This window comes from Pseudorasbora parva, chromosome 5 (genome assembly GCF_024679245.1).
Source record: "Pseudorasbora parva isolate DD20220531a chromosome 5, ASM2467924v1, whole genome shotgun sequence".
NCBI classification, from domain to species: domain Eukaryota; kingdom Metazoa; phylum Chordata; class Actinopteri; order Cypriniformes; family Gobionidae; genus Pseudorasbora; species Pseudorasbora parva.
This window is the reverse complement of record NC_090176.1, coordinates 27,675,569-27,694,734: the sequence shown is the minus strand read 5'-3', so window position 1 is coordinate 27,694,734 and position 19,166 is coordinate 27,675,569. Positions and strand designations below refer to the sequence as shown.

Here is a 19,166-nt window from a genome sequence, read left to right as displayed (position 1 = left end):
AGTAGACTCTTTTAGATAAAAAACGAAAACTTAGGGACACTAAAAAACAATAGAAGCGTCGCAATATAAGGGGGGAAACTAATAAATAAATGCAAAATATGACAAAATAATTCAGTATTTTTTTAAATAACAACAATACAATTTATTCATGCATTATTGTTTACTTTCACAATATTCACAAATATCTATGTATGTATTCACAATTACTAATTTGATATATATTAATTATTTTGCGTTGGTCATCCAGATTAGAGACGCAAAAAAGTGTATCTAAACGTAGTACAGTCTAGGCTTTTTGAGCTCAATACCGATGACACTGTGCTTAAGCACTAAATTTCACTAACACTGCACTTACACTTAACTTACCATTGACGCTGTGAGTAAATATTTCCAAGACCATGTAAACTAGAAGAGCCGGGTGACGTGTAAATAGGCAAAGTTTCCACATTATTCCTTGAAAAATCAAAACCCCGTTCAACATCAAAGGAGTTTTTTTTCATCCAGTTATACAAAAAGATATTATTATTTTTATATCGTATTATTTATATTGTGCGTGGCTGAGATCTTCTCTTTGTCCATCCTCTCCACATCACATCGGCACATACATGACTGAAGTTAGCGTCCAGTGCAGATAACTGCTTTGGTAAACACATGAGTGAAATCCGAGGCGTGATACTGCAATCTGAACAATAATCCACATTCGAAGTTATTGTTACTGTCGCGCTCTGTCTGAGGTCCCCTGCAATAGTTCAGCCTGCACTGCATCCATACTGGGCTACAACAATCAGTTGCAAGAACGTTGAAACTTCTTGAACAGACTATTTTTGTCCATCCTCCGGTTGTTTTCGGCGTAAAAGTTCAATAGTTGAGTGCCTGCCGCGTCCCTCACACATTACTTAAAACTCCGCCCATCGGAGAAGAGACGCGACGTTTTTTTCCCATCAGTTTGCAGACAAGTCCTGTCTCCTGTAACTGGGATTGGCTAGCAGGGAAGACGTCCAAGCGTGCTCCGATTGGACCGTGAACAGGTCAATCAAATTTCGTTACCAATCAAAGAAAATAACAATCAGGCGAAGGGCGTGCATGAGGGGAAAACGAGAAAGCGGCAAAAAAAAAAACAAACTTTAATTAGTTGGTCATGGTAACCAGTACGGGTCTTATTGAGGAATCACTTAGAATTTGCTCTTACATTTAAAGTAATATATGGCACTTTAAACTGCCAAATCAGGGGAAAACAAATTGGAGCTTCTTTAGCTTATAAAATTAGATTTTGAGCTTTTTGTAAGTATGTTGATACGCCAGTAGTACTTTGAATATCGAAGTACTTTAAGATCTGGCTTGGAAAGTTCATCCAGCAGAGTCAGCAGTCATGTGACCATCACTAATTACATCACCACCTGTTCAAAGCTTCAAAGCCAGAGCTGTTTAAGTATTGGTAGCTCAAAGAATATGAAGTTGTTCTGTTTTATTTATTATTTATTTTACCACAGCTGAGAGTTGTTATAAAAAGGGTTCCTTCACCACAGACCAATTTACAAATGCAAAGAGACCTAGCACACCTGGCTTGAAATGTTCACATTTAAAATAGTTTAGTGCTACACTGGGCCTACACTAATAAAACCATTAATTTAAAGAATGCTCAGGAAAATGGATTTATTGACAAAACAAGGAAGCTTATATATGCAGTTATCATAACTCTGGTAATAGCAGAGTGAAAAACCTGAAAAACCTGAAATTCAAAAGCTTTTAATTCTTCCATTTCCAGGATTGGCGTTCAACTCAGAGGAGGCTTTACAAACAAAAAATAAAACAAAATGGTTGTACATAACAAAGGTTAGTTGCAAAAATGGAACGGACAACTAAAATCCAGTCATACTGGTCAGGGAACTATTTACAAAGCCTTAACTGCTGATTAAAGCAGCAAACTCAAATACACGTGGGGGTAGAGGTCTGTGTGAGAAGCTCAGAGGTCATGTTCACTATAGATCTCAATGGAAGGCCACTAAGAAAGCCCTGATGCTTGGCCCGTAGTTCCAGCAGGGCATCCACGATCCTTTGGCGGCCTACATTTGGGTGGCGCTCTGACAGCCGGGCCATGATTGTGTCAAAGCTTCCCATGGTGGCGTAGTGCTGTGGCACACATGTACCAGAGGCTGTAGGTGAGTCACACACATTGGTCAACCTGTCCACACTACAGCGTGGACCCTGAGACAAAAACATACATATGACAGATATTAAGGGTTTGGAACAGAAAATTAAAAGTTAATGTAATTATGTGTAATCAGAGCCGGCCCTAGACCTTTGGGGGCCCTTAGCAAAATTTGGTTGGAGGCCCTTGACTGTTTTAAGTAAGGCCTAAAGAAAAGCAATGACTACCTATACTGTACATATATCTACTATGTTACTTTAAAATTTTGTAGTCTATTAAATTATGTTTTAATTATTCTATGTAGCCTACTGTATGATAATTATCTTTTTTTTACGCTGCTGGTCCTGAGTACGTATTTCGTTCTTATGTGGTAACATGTACAGAACGTCAATAAAAGACCTTGAGTTCTTGAGTTGAGTTCCATGTTTGATGTCTAACAGGAAAATTATGATACCACTGAGCTGAATGGCAGTGCAGTGCAATGAACACACACGGATGAACTTGCTGAATAAAAAGACTGATAAAGTGATTTTCACTGACCATCAAAGAAACATTTTTAATTGACACCAGAGTTTAAAAGGCAAAAACAGCACACGATTACAAATTTTGCTGGACAATAAATTGGTCAAGAAATTATTGCGATAAATGATAAGATTTTTCGTTCTAAACCCATTTTCATCTAAAATAATGATAATGGCATAATAATGCAGTTACACCTTTTTTAAAGATCAATAAACTTTTATCTCTAAAGACTCTGATACGGAAAACATTTTAAATATCCACAATAAATTAACAAAACAACCAAAAAACAAGAAAAGCAATGGACTCTCAGTCTGTTAACAAAAAATACACTTGAATATATACCAAAAGCAATAAATAAAATTGATGAAAACTGCTTTAGGTACACATTAGGGGTGGCACGTTTCACAAAAGCCACAGTTCGGTTCGTATCACGGCTTTAGGGTCACGGTTTTTAAGTTCTGTACGGTTGTTGTTGTTGTTTTTGCTTTTACTTGTTAACACTCCAGAAATTTACTTCAGCATAATATGATATATAGCTTACTTATCCACAATTCAGGATACAGTATTAACACAATTGTTATATCATGTAATCATGCACAAACTGAACTTGACTATCTCTGAGGAAAGCTTGGTGAGATTTTGATACAGCAAGAGAAAGACATTGATGACATGCTTTCATTTATTTGGCAAAAAGGAGAATGTGTATTGCTATCTCTACAGGAACTTATGTGCCTTTTTTAGACACAAATATTGAACTGAAGAATTAACTTGCATTTATCAAACGGCCAACTTCAGTGTAGCTTTAAGCCTTGTTTATACTTGACGCGTCCGCACGAGCGCGGCAAAAATTGCGTCGAGGAGTGCGCGAGACCCAATTTCGCTTGGCGGTGTGCACGTCAAATTTTGTAACTTTGCGTGCGGCTCCGCAACCGAAGAAGCTCGAGGCGAATCTGGCCGAGCATGACGTCTCATCACGCCTGCACCCAGTCTGCGCTTCGAGTATAATAAACACCTCCCCAAACAGATGAGGCGAGGTGCGTGCGCTCTCTAGGGGGCCCTCTGCAATTGCAAGGGTCGCTTAGTGGCTGGGCCGGCTCTGTGTGTAATATAATAATATATCATTTATAAATCTTTCAAAATTGTAGCCTGGTAAACTGCCTTCAAGGTTTCAAATAGCCTATTAAAATACCTTACCAGTGACTGAAAACGAAATAGTTCTGGACACAGCAAACTTACTAAAACGCCACTTTATACTTACTCCATGTGGTGAACTGTAGGTTACACCCTTTGGTCCCAGTACATCCCCTGCAGTTTCTGCTTTATAGGTTTCTGACTGATCGCTTGGCGTAGGCTCAGCTAAAGCAGGCAGATGGAGTTGATTCACCCGGACAGTGTGACCTTGGAGGGAGCGCCCATTCAGATCTTCAACTGCTGCCTTGGCATCGCCTGGGCTCATTAGATAAACAATGGCTGCCCTACATTACAAGATTGCAGTTCATTAATGATGACCTCTAATGATGCTTGAGAGTCTATAAAGATGAATGTAATAAAAACTGTGCTTTAAAGTATGCTACCGTCCGTTTAAGAACTGTAACCATCAGTTAGGGTGTAGCTGTAAGCTCTTGTCATTGCACAGGTAAAATGAGATTATGAGTAATCATACTAGTTCGGTTAACATATAAAATCACAGTTGATAACATTTAAATACTGGTAAACAGTGTCTACAGATAGTGTAATGCCATTTCATAAAAATAAAATAAAAACTCCAAGAACCTAAGGGATGGTGGTGTAGATTGCAATTTTATAACTTTGAAGCAATGTTTTGAATCTCATATTTTGGGCATATGTTGGATAAATTCAACACATTAAGAGAAGGCTTACCTCATATTGTTGCTGAAAGTGGAGATGCACACATTTGTGGCATTGTACTTCTCAAACCAAAGCAGCACTTCATGCTACAGAAAATATAACATTAAGTGGTGTCTGCTGCCCTCTGGAGGCCATAATTAACTTTACTGGCATGTTTACATTTGTGGGCACCCTACCTCAGTGACATTGTCTGGCAAGCATGTAATGCACAACAGGGAACTTGGTTTCGACTCATCCTCATCAGTCCCTTTGAAAAAGTAGATTATCAAAGATTATTTAGTCAACCAAATCAATCAGCCAACAGCAATGAGGCTCTTTCTTCCAGAACAGTCTTCAAACTGCACTTGTAAGTACCGACCTTAATGAGCATTGTTGAAAAGGGAAAGCGATTCACTAGACATCCCTGTCACCCAGGGGCTATTATTTATAATAAAACTTTACTTTAGCTTTCACTGTAATAATTACTGCAATGTCATCATATCCAAGTATTGGTTAATTTTGAATTATAGAAACTTATAGAAACACACATTTAGAACCTATAGGCATTGTTACAGCAAACTGCACTTTATCTCGATGTTGTCCAGCCAACCTAATGTACATCGAGTTCAGTCAATCAATAAATATAATTTTAATAGAAGGCTTAACATTTTGGATGGTCTCCCCCCTACCAGCCGCACGCGAAAACTATGATTTTGTACGACTTGCCTAGGCTGTGACCAGGGTGGGAAATTAGCACTCGCCGCTAGCCAAGGGCGGGTACTTTTTCAAAGTGGCGGGTGACTTTGTGGTGTATACCAGCCACAGTGGCGGGTGAATTGTAAAACATATTTTTACTGTTTACTACTTAAAACATTCATTGTAACAGATTGGACAGCTTTTGTCAAAGAATGATGTCGCTGGTAACAATAATGCACCTTTTCACCTTTAACTCATTTCATGATTCTGACAGTTTCTACTATTGAAATGACTGGGGAAAAGTGTTCCAACCAAACCGAATTCACCCCATACTATGCTAATGCACTTTCTTTTACAAATTTGAATTCTGGAAAAAGTGGCTGGTAAAAAATATAAGTGGCTGGTAAAATTGGGCATCCACCAGCCACTGTGGCTAGTGAGCAAAAAAGTTAATTTCCCACCCTGGTTTGACATAGCGTAACTAAGAAAATCACCTATTGTGGCACTATTGATTTTTAACCTACAATATTCTAAGACTGAAGTTCACTTTATAGGTATCTAGGCTACATAATGTGTAGAAGGTATCAAGAATATATATATTTATATTTGAAAGGATTATTGCCACTTCCATAGACATCAGTGTATTTTAAAAACTATAAATGTATTGTTTCGCTAGTGCTTATGTGTATTTAAATGTCTGAAACCTAAAATAAACCTTATGTGGTTGAAAACACTTAATAATTGTGATAATACGACAAGCACTGAGCGTGTCCGCCTCTGCCACAGTGCCAGCCATTTAGTAGTTGATCATGTGATGCACTGAACATTCTAATTTACACCAGTGCGATCATACGCTTCAAAAAGTAAATTATCAAATGTAAAAAAATATTTTTTTTTTGTCTTTTGGAACTTGCAAATTCATTTGGCTCAAATCTGAGGGGGCACGTGCCCTTGGTTTCAATGGGCACGACGCCTCTGCTGTCACTCAAAGTTTCAATTAACCTACTGCACCTTTTTGCTCCATTTTGTAGTTCATACTTTCCCTCATTTCATTCTGTTTCTCCGTTTTTCCATCTTGATTTGGAGACCCAAGTTCCTCCTCTGCATCAAACCAAGCGTCGCTGCCACTTGGATCCTTGATGGCACCTACCATAGCATGTTTATAAAACTATAAATCAATTCATGTTTATTGCTCTTTCTTCAGTCTGATATTCATACCAGGGGTTGTCTCAGTTGAATCTCCTGACTCCATGTGTGAAAAGACCTCTTTATCCCTCTTGTTGCCATCACCTTTTGCTTCATCCTATTGAGAGAGGACAAATACTGTACTGACTACTTTAAATGTAACAGAATCATATTTCATGAACAATTATTGATTCATTCCAATTATCAAATAATTGAAAGTATGTGAATGAACTACCAGAGCAGCTTCAGTGTCCTGACATACTTCAGTGTTCAGTGCTCTCATCTCTTCATGTTCTTCATCCACTCTATGACCACTTGCAACAGTAATATGCAGAATCATATAATGGTGCACTTCTGAACATGTATCAAGGCCATAAACAAACACTAACCTTTTCACATGTATCAAACTGCAAAATTCAATGTATCAATAGTGTGATGTGCATCACTGCAAAGGCAGACATACTGATACTATGTGGGGGGGGAAAGCCACAATGGAATCCAACACAGGACCGAAACAGTGTCATTCATACATTTATTCATCTACAAAATTGTTTTTAAAAGTTTAAGGTCAGTGAGAATTTAAGTCTTTTATTCTTACCAAGTCTGCATGTATTTGTTCAAGAATACAGCAAAACAGTAATCAAGGTTCATTCACATTTAACAATACATTTATATGACTTTTGATGCAAATATTTATGATGACCATTCAATGAAGCCTGTAAAATCCATGTTCAAATTCACAGCATCTTAAATTAATTATGCGTTGTGGTTTAATAAAAAAAATAGGCTGAAACTGTGCAAGACCTTACCATACACAGAGCATTACGTCACACGATGAACGCAAACTTGTTGAACCAATATTGTCAATCATGTATTCTATTAACAAGATATTTGTCAAATACAATTTAATGACTTTTCAAAACTTTAGTTTTATTTATTTTTTCCAAAACTGCCTCAAAATGTTATTTTAAAATTCCATGACTTTTCATGTACAAACCCAGCGTAATATTGTGAAATATTATTACATTAAAATAACTTTTCTTTATATTACATTTTAAAATGTAATTTATTCCATGTAATTATAAACCCAGTGTCATGATTCTTCAAAAATCATTCTAATATGCTGATTTGATGGTCAAGAAATATTTTTTCTCATCAATGTTAAACGGTTCAGTTGTGCAGCTTAATATTTTTTGTGAATTTTCAGGATTCTCTGATTAGTAAAAAAGTTTAAAATATTTGTTAAGAAAGCATTTTATAGAAATCTTTTTGTAAGATTATAAATGTCTTTACAGTCACTATTGATTTTGAGATAAAATAAATAGTACATATTTTCCACATATATCTTACTGACCCCAAACTTTTGAATGGTAGCGTATGTTTGCAGATATTTCCATATAGGTTTTGATTTGAAAATCTAGCAAATAATTGACTGAACATCCTGGCTGTGATGTGCAATGTGGCAGCACTATGTTCCAGATTTCAAAAGAACAGAAAATGTACAATTGATGTGAAAAGGTTCATTTTAAAGGTATTTATTTGACATATCATGATCACCTACCTTCTTGGACTTTCAAATGATTCTAAATGGGCCTCAAGCACCTGAAATGAGACCTTATTACCTTCTGCTTATATTTCATATACACAATTTTTTTTAAATTCAAAATCTGTCATACCGATGCTGGGCTGTAGTTTGCTCCAGTAGTTATCTTTTCAGAGTCTACTGATAGGGGCTTAAGTTCATCCAGAGAAGTGCCTGACAGAATCTGTCTCCTCATCTCATGGTAATCTTTCTGTAGTGTATTCAGAGTTTTTGCTATGCTGTCCGGCAGTTCCTCAGTTCTGAATTACATACAAAAAAAGTTAGGATAGAATACCTCAATAGAAAATATTGAATTATCTTAATACACATACTTCCTTGAGCCATCTCTTACCCCAGATGAGCACTTTCACCCAGTGGGGAAGTGAAGTAGCGTCTCCAGCAGTGCTGTTGGCACATGACAAACTGAAGAGCAAGAAGATGCAGCTCTGCTCTTCTCACTTGCAGGGCACAGTCACACCCACAGACTCTCCGGCAGTGGTCACCACCAGGACTTGGACTGAGAAGACACATGAAACTTGGCAATATATTTGACATTTTAAAATGTGTTGCTTTAAAAAAACAAAAAAACAAAACAACAACAACAAATGTTTTGATGCAGACAGTAGATGGCCAAAGACTTGACCACAGTTTCCCAAAGTGAATAGCTGTAATACAAAGTTGTCTTCCTCAAGGGGGCGCTTGAAGTCTCAGAAAACCAAATCCTCAGGCTGTTTATGTTACTGGGGACATTTTTACACACTATTTTTTTTATTTCAAGAAATTGTACCTTGTGCACAAATGGAGATCCTATACAGCAATCACTATAATCACTATCATTAATAGTGTCTTTAAAATTATATTTTAGAAGACAAGCAAACGTCTTAAGGCTTTGAAATGACATGATTCATTTTTGAGGGAACTAAGCACATTACCTTGACTCTCTACTCCTTAGCTGTTTCAGCTCCTTCTCCGTCTCCTTAAGTTTTATGAATTCCTAGAAGTAAATGATCAGCACATCATTCACAGCTCATTTGAAAAGATCACAACTCCAAGCGTTCCATTAGGCACACAAATATACATTACCTCCGTGAGGACATCCAAGTCAGACATGTAGACTTCAGTAATAGTGTTCTTTTCAGATGTGGCCATTTGCACAGTTTGTGTATCTTTCTCATGGCTGACAGCTAGCAAGTCAGTGTCAGTGTCAGTGTCAACGTTTTCCACCTGGAAGACCTGACCAACCTCTGTTGCACATGTAGATGTGAAGCAGGCTCTGAAATCACCACAGGCATCTATTATTTGATCCACAGAAACTGAAGCACCACTTTTGGAAGATCCCACATTGATCTCCTCTAACGGTTGCTCATATCTTGAGTCCTGCTTCCTTTGCAGGTCTTCATGACTGTCTCCTGACTCATCAGCCAGATCGAAAGAATTGCTCAGACAAGAGAAACAATCAGTGGAGTTTGCACAAGTGGCACTGGTCATGGCGGCATCTGACAGTTCTGTACTGCCTTTGGTGGCCATGATCGAATCATTGTAGCCTGCCTCCATACTTTGGCTGCCATCGCTCCATACAGTGTGTTCTAAGCTGGTGCTACTAAAACTGTAGTATTCTGGCATAATTTCCTGATCCAGATTGTGATCATTTGCTCTTTTCATTTGGTCATACAATTGGTGTTGGTCATTTTGGATATAGTCATTCATCTGAACCTTACTCTGCTTATCCAACTCCATATCAAGAGAGAAGCTTGCCTGAGCTGTTGTGTCCTTGAAGTGTTTGGTGTCCTCCCTGTTCTCTACTTCCTCCCACAGCCGAGAAAGGCACTGGGCATGGGGACACATTCCTTTGCTGTACGAAGGAGGATGTGCAGCAGGGCTTCTATCATCATACCTCCGTCTAGCTTTTTGAGTGTTTAGGGCACTCTGCATGCAACCAAAATTAATATTTTGCTTTGCGGCATCACTTTGGACAGTTAAGACGTTCAACTCTTCTTTTACACTGTTTGGCAGCAGCTCAAGTTGCTTCTCACTCTCTAAACAAAAAAAGTAATAATTAATATTTTAGCTGCTAGTTAAGTTTCAAAAGTCTATGGCAGGATTCAAACATGTCACCTTACCTGACAAACAGACTTTGTCCTCTGAAATTGCAATGTGAATGCCACAATGGCTGCACTTCTTGGTACCAAGTGGACAACTGGTCCTACAGTTTTGACACCGAAATGCACCATAAAATGTTGGATACCTGGACCTAAAACATATAGATATATCATAAATAGATTTATCTGCTCTCACATATCAGCCACATCTCAAAATATACTTGTTAAACATGAAGTTTGATGCCGATTAAACACTGTATGCTTGATTTACAACAACTTCCGGTTTCATGATGATAATAGCATTCTTTAGCATTGAGCTAAGTGTTGCTAGCATGTTTTAGAATTTGTCTAGCATGTTTAGTACTCAATTGCATATTTTATTATGTTGCTAGTAGTGCATCACAGTGGCACTATTACTATAACTGAATGTTGTCATGTTGCTGTGTTTAGGGCAGGGCTCTCCTCAAACGTTAAAGGGGTACTTCAGTGCTTGAAAGATTAATCTGTATTTAAACTGGGTCATTAATGTAATAGAAATGTAAAAAATTATTTTTGAATTTGTTGATTTGTAGACTGAGAAAAGACAGAACATGTATTTTTGTCTCATTTGGATGAATGACAACAATTCCCAGAATGCTTCGCTGCCCTACAAGGCCAGTCCCAAAGCCACCAACTACTGGATTCCAGTGACTGAGTTCAGAAAGTAAATTTAAATACTGAACGTGTCTGTGCAATATAACGATCGAGTTGCCGCGTGAGTCTCACATATACAATGTCTGATCTGCACTAAACTTAAAGGGTTACTTCAGAGTGAGTGTGTGTGTGTGTGTGTGTGTGTGTGTGTGTGTGTGTGTGTGTGTGTGCGTGTGTGTGAGAGAGAGTGTGTGTGAGAGAAATAAATCTAAGTGAAAAATCAAACTTGTTTCTTTATTAAAATATACAATTCATAAATTTATACATTTATCAATATGCCTGTGTGAGATAAATAAATTCAAATGAACAATCAAACTGGTTTCTTTATTAAAATATAAAATTCATAAATTTTTACATTTATCAATATCTGTCATAGTCTACCATATGTCTTAGTTAAAGCTCGTAATACAAAGTCTTTCTACATGAAAGCAGAATTTTTCAATGTGTGACAGCGTCCTGTATCATAACTAAGTCTCTGCAGTTTGTAACAAACCAAACTGTGTGAAAATCCAGTAAAAACTTGGGGAGTTATGATCATTGTAGTTGAGAATACATCTTCCTCAGTAGAAATAAATGCGGGGGGCGGTGCATTGGGGACCCATCCAAGATGGCGCCGCGCTGATATGTTCGCTCCAATAGGCAGCGTAAGTCTATGGGACGTCTACGTATATTTTGTCTATGTCCCCCTCACTCTCTCATTTCTGTCAATAGGGAGATGTGAGGGAAGATGTTTTGGCTGGGACTTTTTACTGCACCGAGCCAAAGTACTCTCAGAAGTGCTATTCCGCCATACATTATAGTTCTCCTTTTTAATCCGATTAGAAACGCGCCACGTTTTATTTTGTCACCATACTTGATCGTTCAACTATTCGTGTAACTGTATTTAAATAGGGGAAACGTGGAGGTGTTTGGTACAGCTAACTTGAACTCTGTTTGGTTCCATAGTGAATGAACTGAGCTTAGTGGGCTAAGCTAAATGCTATCAGATCATCACCGCGCATCAGAGAGATTAAGTGCACGCACTGAGACAAGAGAGGTATGTATCAACTTTAAGTTTAAGTTAAGTGATTAACATAGTTTAATATGAAAAAGCAGTGAAGTATCCCTTTAAAGGGGTACTTCAACGCTGAGAAGATCTGTATTTAAACTGGGTCGTTTTTTTAGCCTGACAAGCCAGACCCACATCAAGATGTTTGGTCTGGAAACTCACCATTGACAGGGCTCAATCCGAGGGGCGGGATAAACGGTCGTCTTTCAAACTCCCTCTGCACGCGATAGGATAGCGCTACAACCAACCAGAGCAACGAAGGTGAAGCGGAGCTCATTGATAGATTAATTATTCGCCGAACACATCTTCCCTTTTTAAGAATGACTTCAGTGCCGTTCTTTTTTCTTTTCTCAGAGAAAAGCTTAACTAACGTCTTCCAGAGTCATGGTCAAAGCTGATTCGAAAGACCGCCGTTCGGCAGTTTCTGTGAAATTATTTTTTAATTTGTTGATTTGTAGACTGAGAAAAGACAGAACATGTATTTTTGTCTCATTTGGATGAATGACAACAATTCCCAGAATGCTTCGCTGCCCTACAAGGCCAGTCCCAAAGCCACCGCTACTGAATCACTTGCCCATCGCGTTCATTTTCATAAAATCAGTTCAGTTAGAGAACAGACACTACAATTAAAAACTGAATGTGTCAGTTCAATATAATGTGATTTAGCCGCTGAGGGAGTGTCACAGGAGTCAGATTACATTCATCGTGATGAATGAGCTGAATGAGCTCTTGTGATGAGAGCTGAGGTAAGCATGTCCGCGCTCATGGCAGTCGTTCACAGCGCGTGTTCAGTCTGGCGCATTTTCAGTTCATGCCTTTGGAAGCTTAACTTTCATAGGAATTCATTTGAGACACACTCACTTTGCTCTTTCTGAGAAGAACAATAGACCGAGTTCCAATAGGGTCCTCACACCATCAGTGCTACTAATGCATAGAACTAAATCTCCACCATACATTTTTCATTTTCGATAATCAATTACAATCAGATGTACATCACAAATATGTTACTACTTGTTTCATGGCAACTTTCAGAATGTGCGCTATATAGGTTCTGTATTGGTTATTGGTCGATATCAGATTTTTGAAATATATTCATATCAGTCAGTAATTGAGATGCATGTTCTCCTATTTTTACACTTAAGTCAAGTTCACACTGCACAATATTCAAACTCGTCAGATCACTTCTTTTTACACTGCATGACTATCTGGGGGAGCATTCAGTCACTGCTGTGTTCACACTGGACCATTGATCGGCAACAGGTTTCACACTGCATGACTTTACAATAGGAATCGACAATTCTGTCTTGTCTGCAAACTACGTTTCACAAACAAACACACACGAAACGTGACAAGGAAACAACGCAAGATCACGCATGGGTCAGACCGGAGTTCTTGTGCGAGACTGGAGTTGTTATAAAAAATGATAGCCTGCAGAAAGCTTGCAATCCAAATTGTAGATTTCTATTTTTAATAAATGCTCCTGAAAAAAAGAAGAAAAATAAAAGATTATGGAGGAGGAAATGGTTGGGAAGACGCAGGGATCAAGGATTGTGTTCGGCAAAGAGTTGGAGATAAATAAATAATTTTGCAATGAGCTGCTATTGTGGCCAGTCAAGCAAATGTTTGACCTTTAGTTTCTGATATAATTGTAAATAAATATCTATTAAAACATTGATATTCTGGTCTATAACTCCTCCCGAACCTGTCCTGTATCTTGCATTGACAGATCCAGATATTTCTGTGATTCTCACAGATCGCGTCTTTGATAATTCACACTGCGTGATTGTCACTTGTGTGAACAAGCACCGATTTACCTATGATTTTGGTCATTTGTTGGCAAGTCAGAATTGTGGCTAAAATCAGCCAGTGTGCTGTGAACTCACCATTAGATTACCCTTTGTCATCATCTATTGCTTATTTAATTTTCAAAACATTAATGTAGTATTTAGCAAATCTCAAAATGAATATCTATTCATCACACAGTACGTTATAATGTCACAATTCCTAAATTCACTTGTAACATTTAAAATGACTGATTTTATTTTTCAGAGATCAATTTATTTAGATAAAATACTGAATTTTTATATTGTTTGTTATTTTTTTTAACCATATTAAAACCATTGTCTTATCAATATCATATTAATAGTATCCATATTGTGATGTACATCAAAGTGAAATGGAAAAGAAAACACATAGGATGGGACTTGGTTCTATCAATCGGTTGTTGATTGGATTGGAGGAAGATCTGAAATGCATGTTTCCTTGCTCAATTGGGAGGGGTGGGGTTTGAGTGAACTAAATAATTGGAGAAGTTCAGCAAAAGTCACCAAAGAGAAGTTGTTTCACCAGAAGATTGAGTAATGACATTTTATTCAAAATTACGAGCTTAATTTTTTTTTTTATTATATATGCATGGATTAATTATTAATTAATTCAATAGCATGTAATAGAAAATATAATGAATTTTAATTTCATGCAGACTTTAATATTGGTGAATCCCTAGCACCAGTTATAAAATGTATGATTAATAAAGCACGATGAACCAAAATCATATGAAAACCAAACTACAGCAAACTGAGACAAACTCCTCAAATTTGAACTCACCTGTTTGATGACATAGTTATTGGAGGGGGGACACAGTTTATTCTGGCGTTTGCTAAATTATAAATAAATAAATAAATAAATAAATAAATAAATAAATAAATAAATTACACATTATACAGAATGATTGCTCTGACAAAAAAAAAAAAAAAAAAAATTATAGTCCAAGTAATGTTTTATGAACTCAACTCACGTTTCACATAAACATACTGTCCGGTTACTTCAAGTGCAGTGTGTTTCTTCAAAAATGGCAGATACCCTCCCTCTTCTGTCAATGAGAAAGCACAATTTGCCATACATTTCCAAAATTGCCCAAACATTTTAGATTATAAATGGTCATTTTATCCTTTCTATGCCCCTACGTTGTATTAAGTTCCTATCCTCTGCTGTTAAACATTGGAACCATCCAAGCAACTTTGGATCTTTGAGTTCCAGGTAATCATTGGCCCAGACAAGCTGGAACAGTGACCTATAAGAAGCAATGAATTATCTGAGAGCAATGTACAGTCGTACTTAAAATTGTATTGAATCGAAGTTCAATGCTTTGCAAGCACGCTGATTTTTGTAGGAGTAAAAGATGATCGATGAAATGTCTTATTTAATGTTTTAAGCAAATTATTTTGATCAATCATTGCTTACCTCCTCAACAGAAACTTCCTTCCTTCTATGGTATACAATGGATCACTGTGAAAGCCTTGAAAGATGAGAAAGAAATTCAGCTAAAAGATCATCAACAGAAACTGTTAACGTTATTTCCGTACATTCCCGACCAACGTTACCACAACAATGAAGACCAACCTTGTATTAACTACATTTCTGTCAACTAATGGCATCTATATTAGACATTACACGAATATATTTGTCCAACCAGTTTACATTTAAATAAATATGTCGCTATATGCTCGTTAGTTTGAGTTTGACCAAATTTTGTTGTCCGTTGAGCGGCGCGCCCTTCATAGAAGTTGCGCGCGCAGCCGCTCACAAAAATGTCGTCGAGATTTATCTACGCGAAATACTTTTTCCCCCCTGTGAATATGCGAGACTTCCTATTCATAAATATGTACGATTAGGGTAATATATTAAAGTAATATGACCACAACCAGTTTGTAGTAACACGTTTGCTCATTTACAAATCAGTAAGGGTTTGAGTTTTTCAAATAAATAACACTCAATAACTGCAAAAGGAAAACTTGGTAAACCGGCGTACTACTTTGGAGTAGAGAGACGTAATGTAATAGCTATATGTGTAACGTTACTACCTAAAGAGACCACAAATAAACAACCCCAATCCGCAGTTATGCTTAGACTCGAATTTACCTACAAAACAATTCGCTGCATTATATGCATATGGGTCAAAGGGAAGGAGCTGCCACATGGCTGTGGCAGAACGATCCTCATATATGACTGAACTCGAAGAAGATTCAAAGACGAACGGTACGACGACAGGTGGAGGATACCACATTTGGAACATTTAAATTGTCCAATTAAAAAAATGATGTTAGACTATGCTTGCATCGGTATTTATCTCAACAAAACCGGTAACGTTAGCCTAAACGCATGTCCACCTCAGAAAAAGCGCCCTCTTAATAATTAGCGCAGCTGGATGTATAATCACGAGGCGCCAGTAAAACGTAGCACGGCAGGAGAATAATAATATATATTTTATTAATTTTTGTGTTATTACCTAAATGATTTTGACTAGCCATTTTAATGTGTACTGAGATAAGTTGTCAAAACTTGTGTATGCGTTCTGAGTCTGGCGGTGGGCTATGGCGCAATGAATGCGCATTTCCGTGAATCGGTTCTTTTGAGTTGGTTCAAAGAACCGGTGAAAAACAATTTAACGATTCTTTTACGTCTCGACCACGAACTACATCAAATGATACATATGATGGCCATATAATTTAGGCACATATTGCTGTTTATTTATAAGGTTGTACGCTAATAAAAACTAAAATTTACATCACTGAAATCCGTTTGATAAAACCGACTTTTTGTTTATAAAACAAAACAAAAACAGGAAAACTATAACCGTTACAGTTATTGAAAAAAATATTACTATTTTTCTTCCGTTGTTTACATTGATTAATCTAAAGAATATAGGTCTATATCAATGCAAGTAAGTTAATTAATCAATTAGCCTAAAACTAATGAAAAGATCAAAGTTTGGATCTTTGTGATTTAATTGTGTTGATTTAATGTTTCAGCAGATGGGCAGCTGCTTAAAAGGCAAAATAAACAGTATAGTGAGTAAGGTCACATCAAGCTCTGTCTTGCTCCATTGTACTAACAGACGTAGGCTAAGCAAATGGTATGCATTTGCTGTCAGTTTGCTAAGTGAAATCAATACTTCACTAAAACAGTCATTAGCAGACCACAGTGCAAAATATATGTTGATGGAACTAGCCATTAACTTCTTTGCATGAATGCATAAATTGCTTATAGTGTTCTTCTCTATTGCATTAGTCACTTATTGCCTGTGGCATGAAGTTAGCTAGAAATAAAACTGTGTTGACTGCAGTGTTATTTACAGGGAAGTAGGTGGGTTCAAAGGTTAAGTGTCTTGCTGGAGCAGAGGGGGTAAGGAATGTTGCCACGGTGATCTAACATCCGATCACCCTCAGCTAGATCATCTCCGTTTTCAGTAAAATTTATCAAGAGGAAGTGCAATTATTATAGTGTCTTAGAGTACGTACAAATAAAAAAAGTATGGAAAAAATATTATTGTGTATAGATGCATGGTGTTGTGCAAACATAAATGGGGTTGGATGAATAATTGAGGCTGCGGATGTTTTGACATTAGTGCAAGATATAGTATCACACATGCTACTCACCCATCCATACAAAGTTATTAAATAATAGATGGGAGGTCTACAGCATGACCATATGAGCAGACGCACATTAGCTAACCATCTAAAGGACATCATAGCCCCTGGGACAGCAAAAGGCCTTTAACTGAATAGAGACCGATCGATCCAGAATTAAGTTTCAGATTTACTGCAAGAAAGCAATTGCCAGCCTATCATCTAAAATAGGCTTTATATTTCACACACATTTCTTATGCAGTACCGATCAAAAGTTTGAAAAACATTACTATTTTTAATGTTTTTGAAAGAAAGCTGATGAAAGATGCTCATCAAGCCTGCATTTATTTGATCAAAATACAGGGAAGAAAAAAATCTGTAATATTGTAAAATATTATTATTAATAATTAAAATGACGGTTTTCTATTTTAATATACTTTAAATGTTTATTTAATTTAGTTATGTGATGCAAAGCTACATTTTTAGCATCATTACTCCAGTCTTCAGTGTCTCATGATCCTTCAGAAATCATTCTAATATGCTGATTTATTATACATTTTGGAAACAGTTGTGCCGCTTAATCTTTGTTTATAGCCTAGCCTGTGATACTTTTTCAGATTTCTTTGATTAATTAAAAAGTAAAAAAAATAAAATAATTTGAAAGCATTTATTTAAAATAAATATTTTTTTTTCTTTGTGTTTCAATGTTTTAAATTGATTAAAAAAAGTGATAGACAAGATTTCTATTTTTAATAAATGCTCCTGAAAAAAGTATCACAGGTTCCAAAAAAATATTAAGCAGCACAACTGTTTCCAAAATTGATAAAAACTGAGTATCAAATCAGCATATTAGAATGATTTCTGATCATGTGACACTGAAGACTGGGGTTCAAGTATGTTCAAAATAGAAAACCATTGTTTTAAATTGTAATATTATTTCACAACATGTTCCTGTCTGCAGTTGTCAATATCTATCAAAAGTGTCCAATTGGTGAACCGGTGACAGGGTCATAGGCGCCCAAGGCTCAGTGATGCACATGGGGAGCAAAGAATGGCCCATGTGGTCTGATCAAACAGACGAGCTACTGAAGCTCAAATTGCTCAAGAAGTTTATGCTGGTTCTGATAAAAAGGTGTCAGAATACACAGTGCATCCAGTTTGTTGCGTATGGGCCTGCATAGCCGCAGATCAGTCAGAGTGTCCATGCTGACCCCTGTCCTCCACCGAAAGTGCAAACAGTGGGCATGTGAGCATCAGAACTGGACCACAGAGCAATGGAAGAAGGTGACCTGGTCACGTGAAAGGCTGGGTGAGTGTGCACATGGACCCAGGATGCACTATGGGAAGAAGGCAGCAAGCAGGGGCAGTGTGATGCTTGAAAATCTTGGGTCCTGACATCTATGTGTGCTACTTAACACCTACCTAAGCATTGTTGCAGAGCAGACCATACACCCTTTCATGAAAACGGTATTCCCTGTTGGCGGTGGCCTCTTTCAGTAGGATAATGCACCCTGCCACAAAAAAATGTTTCAGGAATGGTTTGAGTAGTACAAAAACTAGTTTGAGATGTTGACTGCAGGCCCAAAATCTCAATCCAATCGAGCATCCATGGGATGTGCTGAACAAACATGTCCGATCCATTAAGGCCCTACCCCGCAACTTACAGGATTCAAACACCTTCAGGGGTCTAGTGTAGTCCATGTATCTGTGGGTCAGGAGTGTTTTGGCAGCAAAAGGGGGACCAATACAATAATTTTGTAATTAATCATGTAATTTATAATTTAATCATGGTTTATAATATAATATTAAGTTACTCTAAGGTTTTCAACTTTGATAATATATTATGTCTCTGCAGTTTCAATGAACCAAACCAAACATGTGATCACTGTCATTCAAATAACTAGCAAGATGTGGCAGAAGAAAAAGCAGAACACAGGAG

General features: G+C 37.2%; 2 protein-coding genes across 7 annotated transcripts in view; both read right to left on the bottom strand.

Annotated features, from left to right (window-relative positions):
- itgb5 (integrin, beta 5) overlaps window positions 1-921 on the bottom strand; it is a 33,418-nt gene extending 32,497 nt beyond the window's left edge. Inside the window, exons 1-2 of one of the 2 annotated variants that reach the window (XM_067443730.1) lie at window positions 551-921; window positions 367-458 (exon numbers count right to left, since the gene is read on the bottom strand). In XM_067443730.1, coding sequence (XP_067299831.1) covers window positions 367-458; window positions 551-603 — 145 coding nt within the window. In that variant the 5' untranslated portion in view covers window positions 604-921. Of the gene's footprint in view, window positions 1-366 lie in introns of both variants that reach the window. The other variant, XM_067443729.1, reaches the window with a different exon arrangement.
- Window positions 922-1,438: 517 nt separating this feature from the next.
- On the bottom strand, window positions 1,439-16,197 carry rbm44 (RNA binding motif protein 44). 5 transcript variants are annotated; one of them, XM_067443722.1, is made up of 18 exons: window positions 15,741-15,996; window positions 15,063-15,117; window positions 14,786-14,892; window positions 14,617-14,691; window positions 14,427-14,478; window positions 10,103-10,233; window positions 9,066-10,018; window positions 8,915-8,976; window positions 8,335-8,499; window positions 8,077-8,242; window positions 7,962-8,002; window positions 6,636-6,714; window positions 6,434-6,518; window positions 6,218-6,361; window positions 4,717-4,787; window positions 4,553-4,626; window positions 3,930-4,146; window positions 1,439-2,205 (listed from the first exon to the last, which is right to left on the bottom strand). In XM_067443722.1, the coding sequence occupies exons 1-18, from the start codon at window positions 15,892-15,894 to the stop codon at window positions 1,927-1,929; spliced, it is 2,910 nt and encodes a 969-aa protein (XP_067299823.1). In that variant the 5' UTR covers window positions 15,895-15,996; the 3' UTR covers window positions 1,439-1,926. The 5 variants fall into 5 exon arrangements, with proteins under 5 accessions (XP_067299823.1, XP_067299825.1, XP_067299824.1 ...); XM_067443724.1 differs by having other exon boundaries at window positions 6,254-6,361; XM_067443723.1 differs by having other exon boundaries at window positions 1,440-2,205; window positions 6,227-6,361.
- Window positions 16,198-19,166: the final 2,969 nt, after the last annotated feature.

Bases quoted from the DNA above. Each gene is read 5' to 3' on its own strand.
- rbm44 (XM_067443722.1), bottom strand. From the start codon at position 15,894: ATGTTCCAAATGTGGTATCCTCCACCTGTCGTCGTACCGTTCGTCTTT. The intron at 8,500-8,914 runs GTAATGTGCTTA...GTGTCTTCTCAG, and splicing joins CTAAGGAGTAGAGAGTCAAG to TCCAAGTCCTGGTGGTGACC. The intron at 6,715-7,961 runs GTAGGTGATCAT...TACTGTTGCAAG, and splicing joins TCATTTGAAAGTCCAAGAAG to TGGTCATAGAGTGGATGAAG.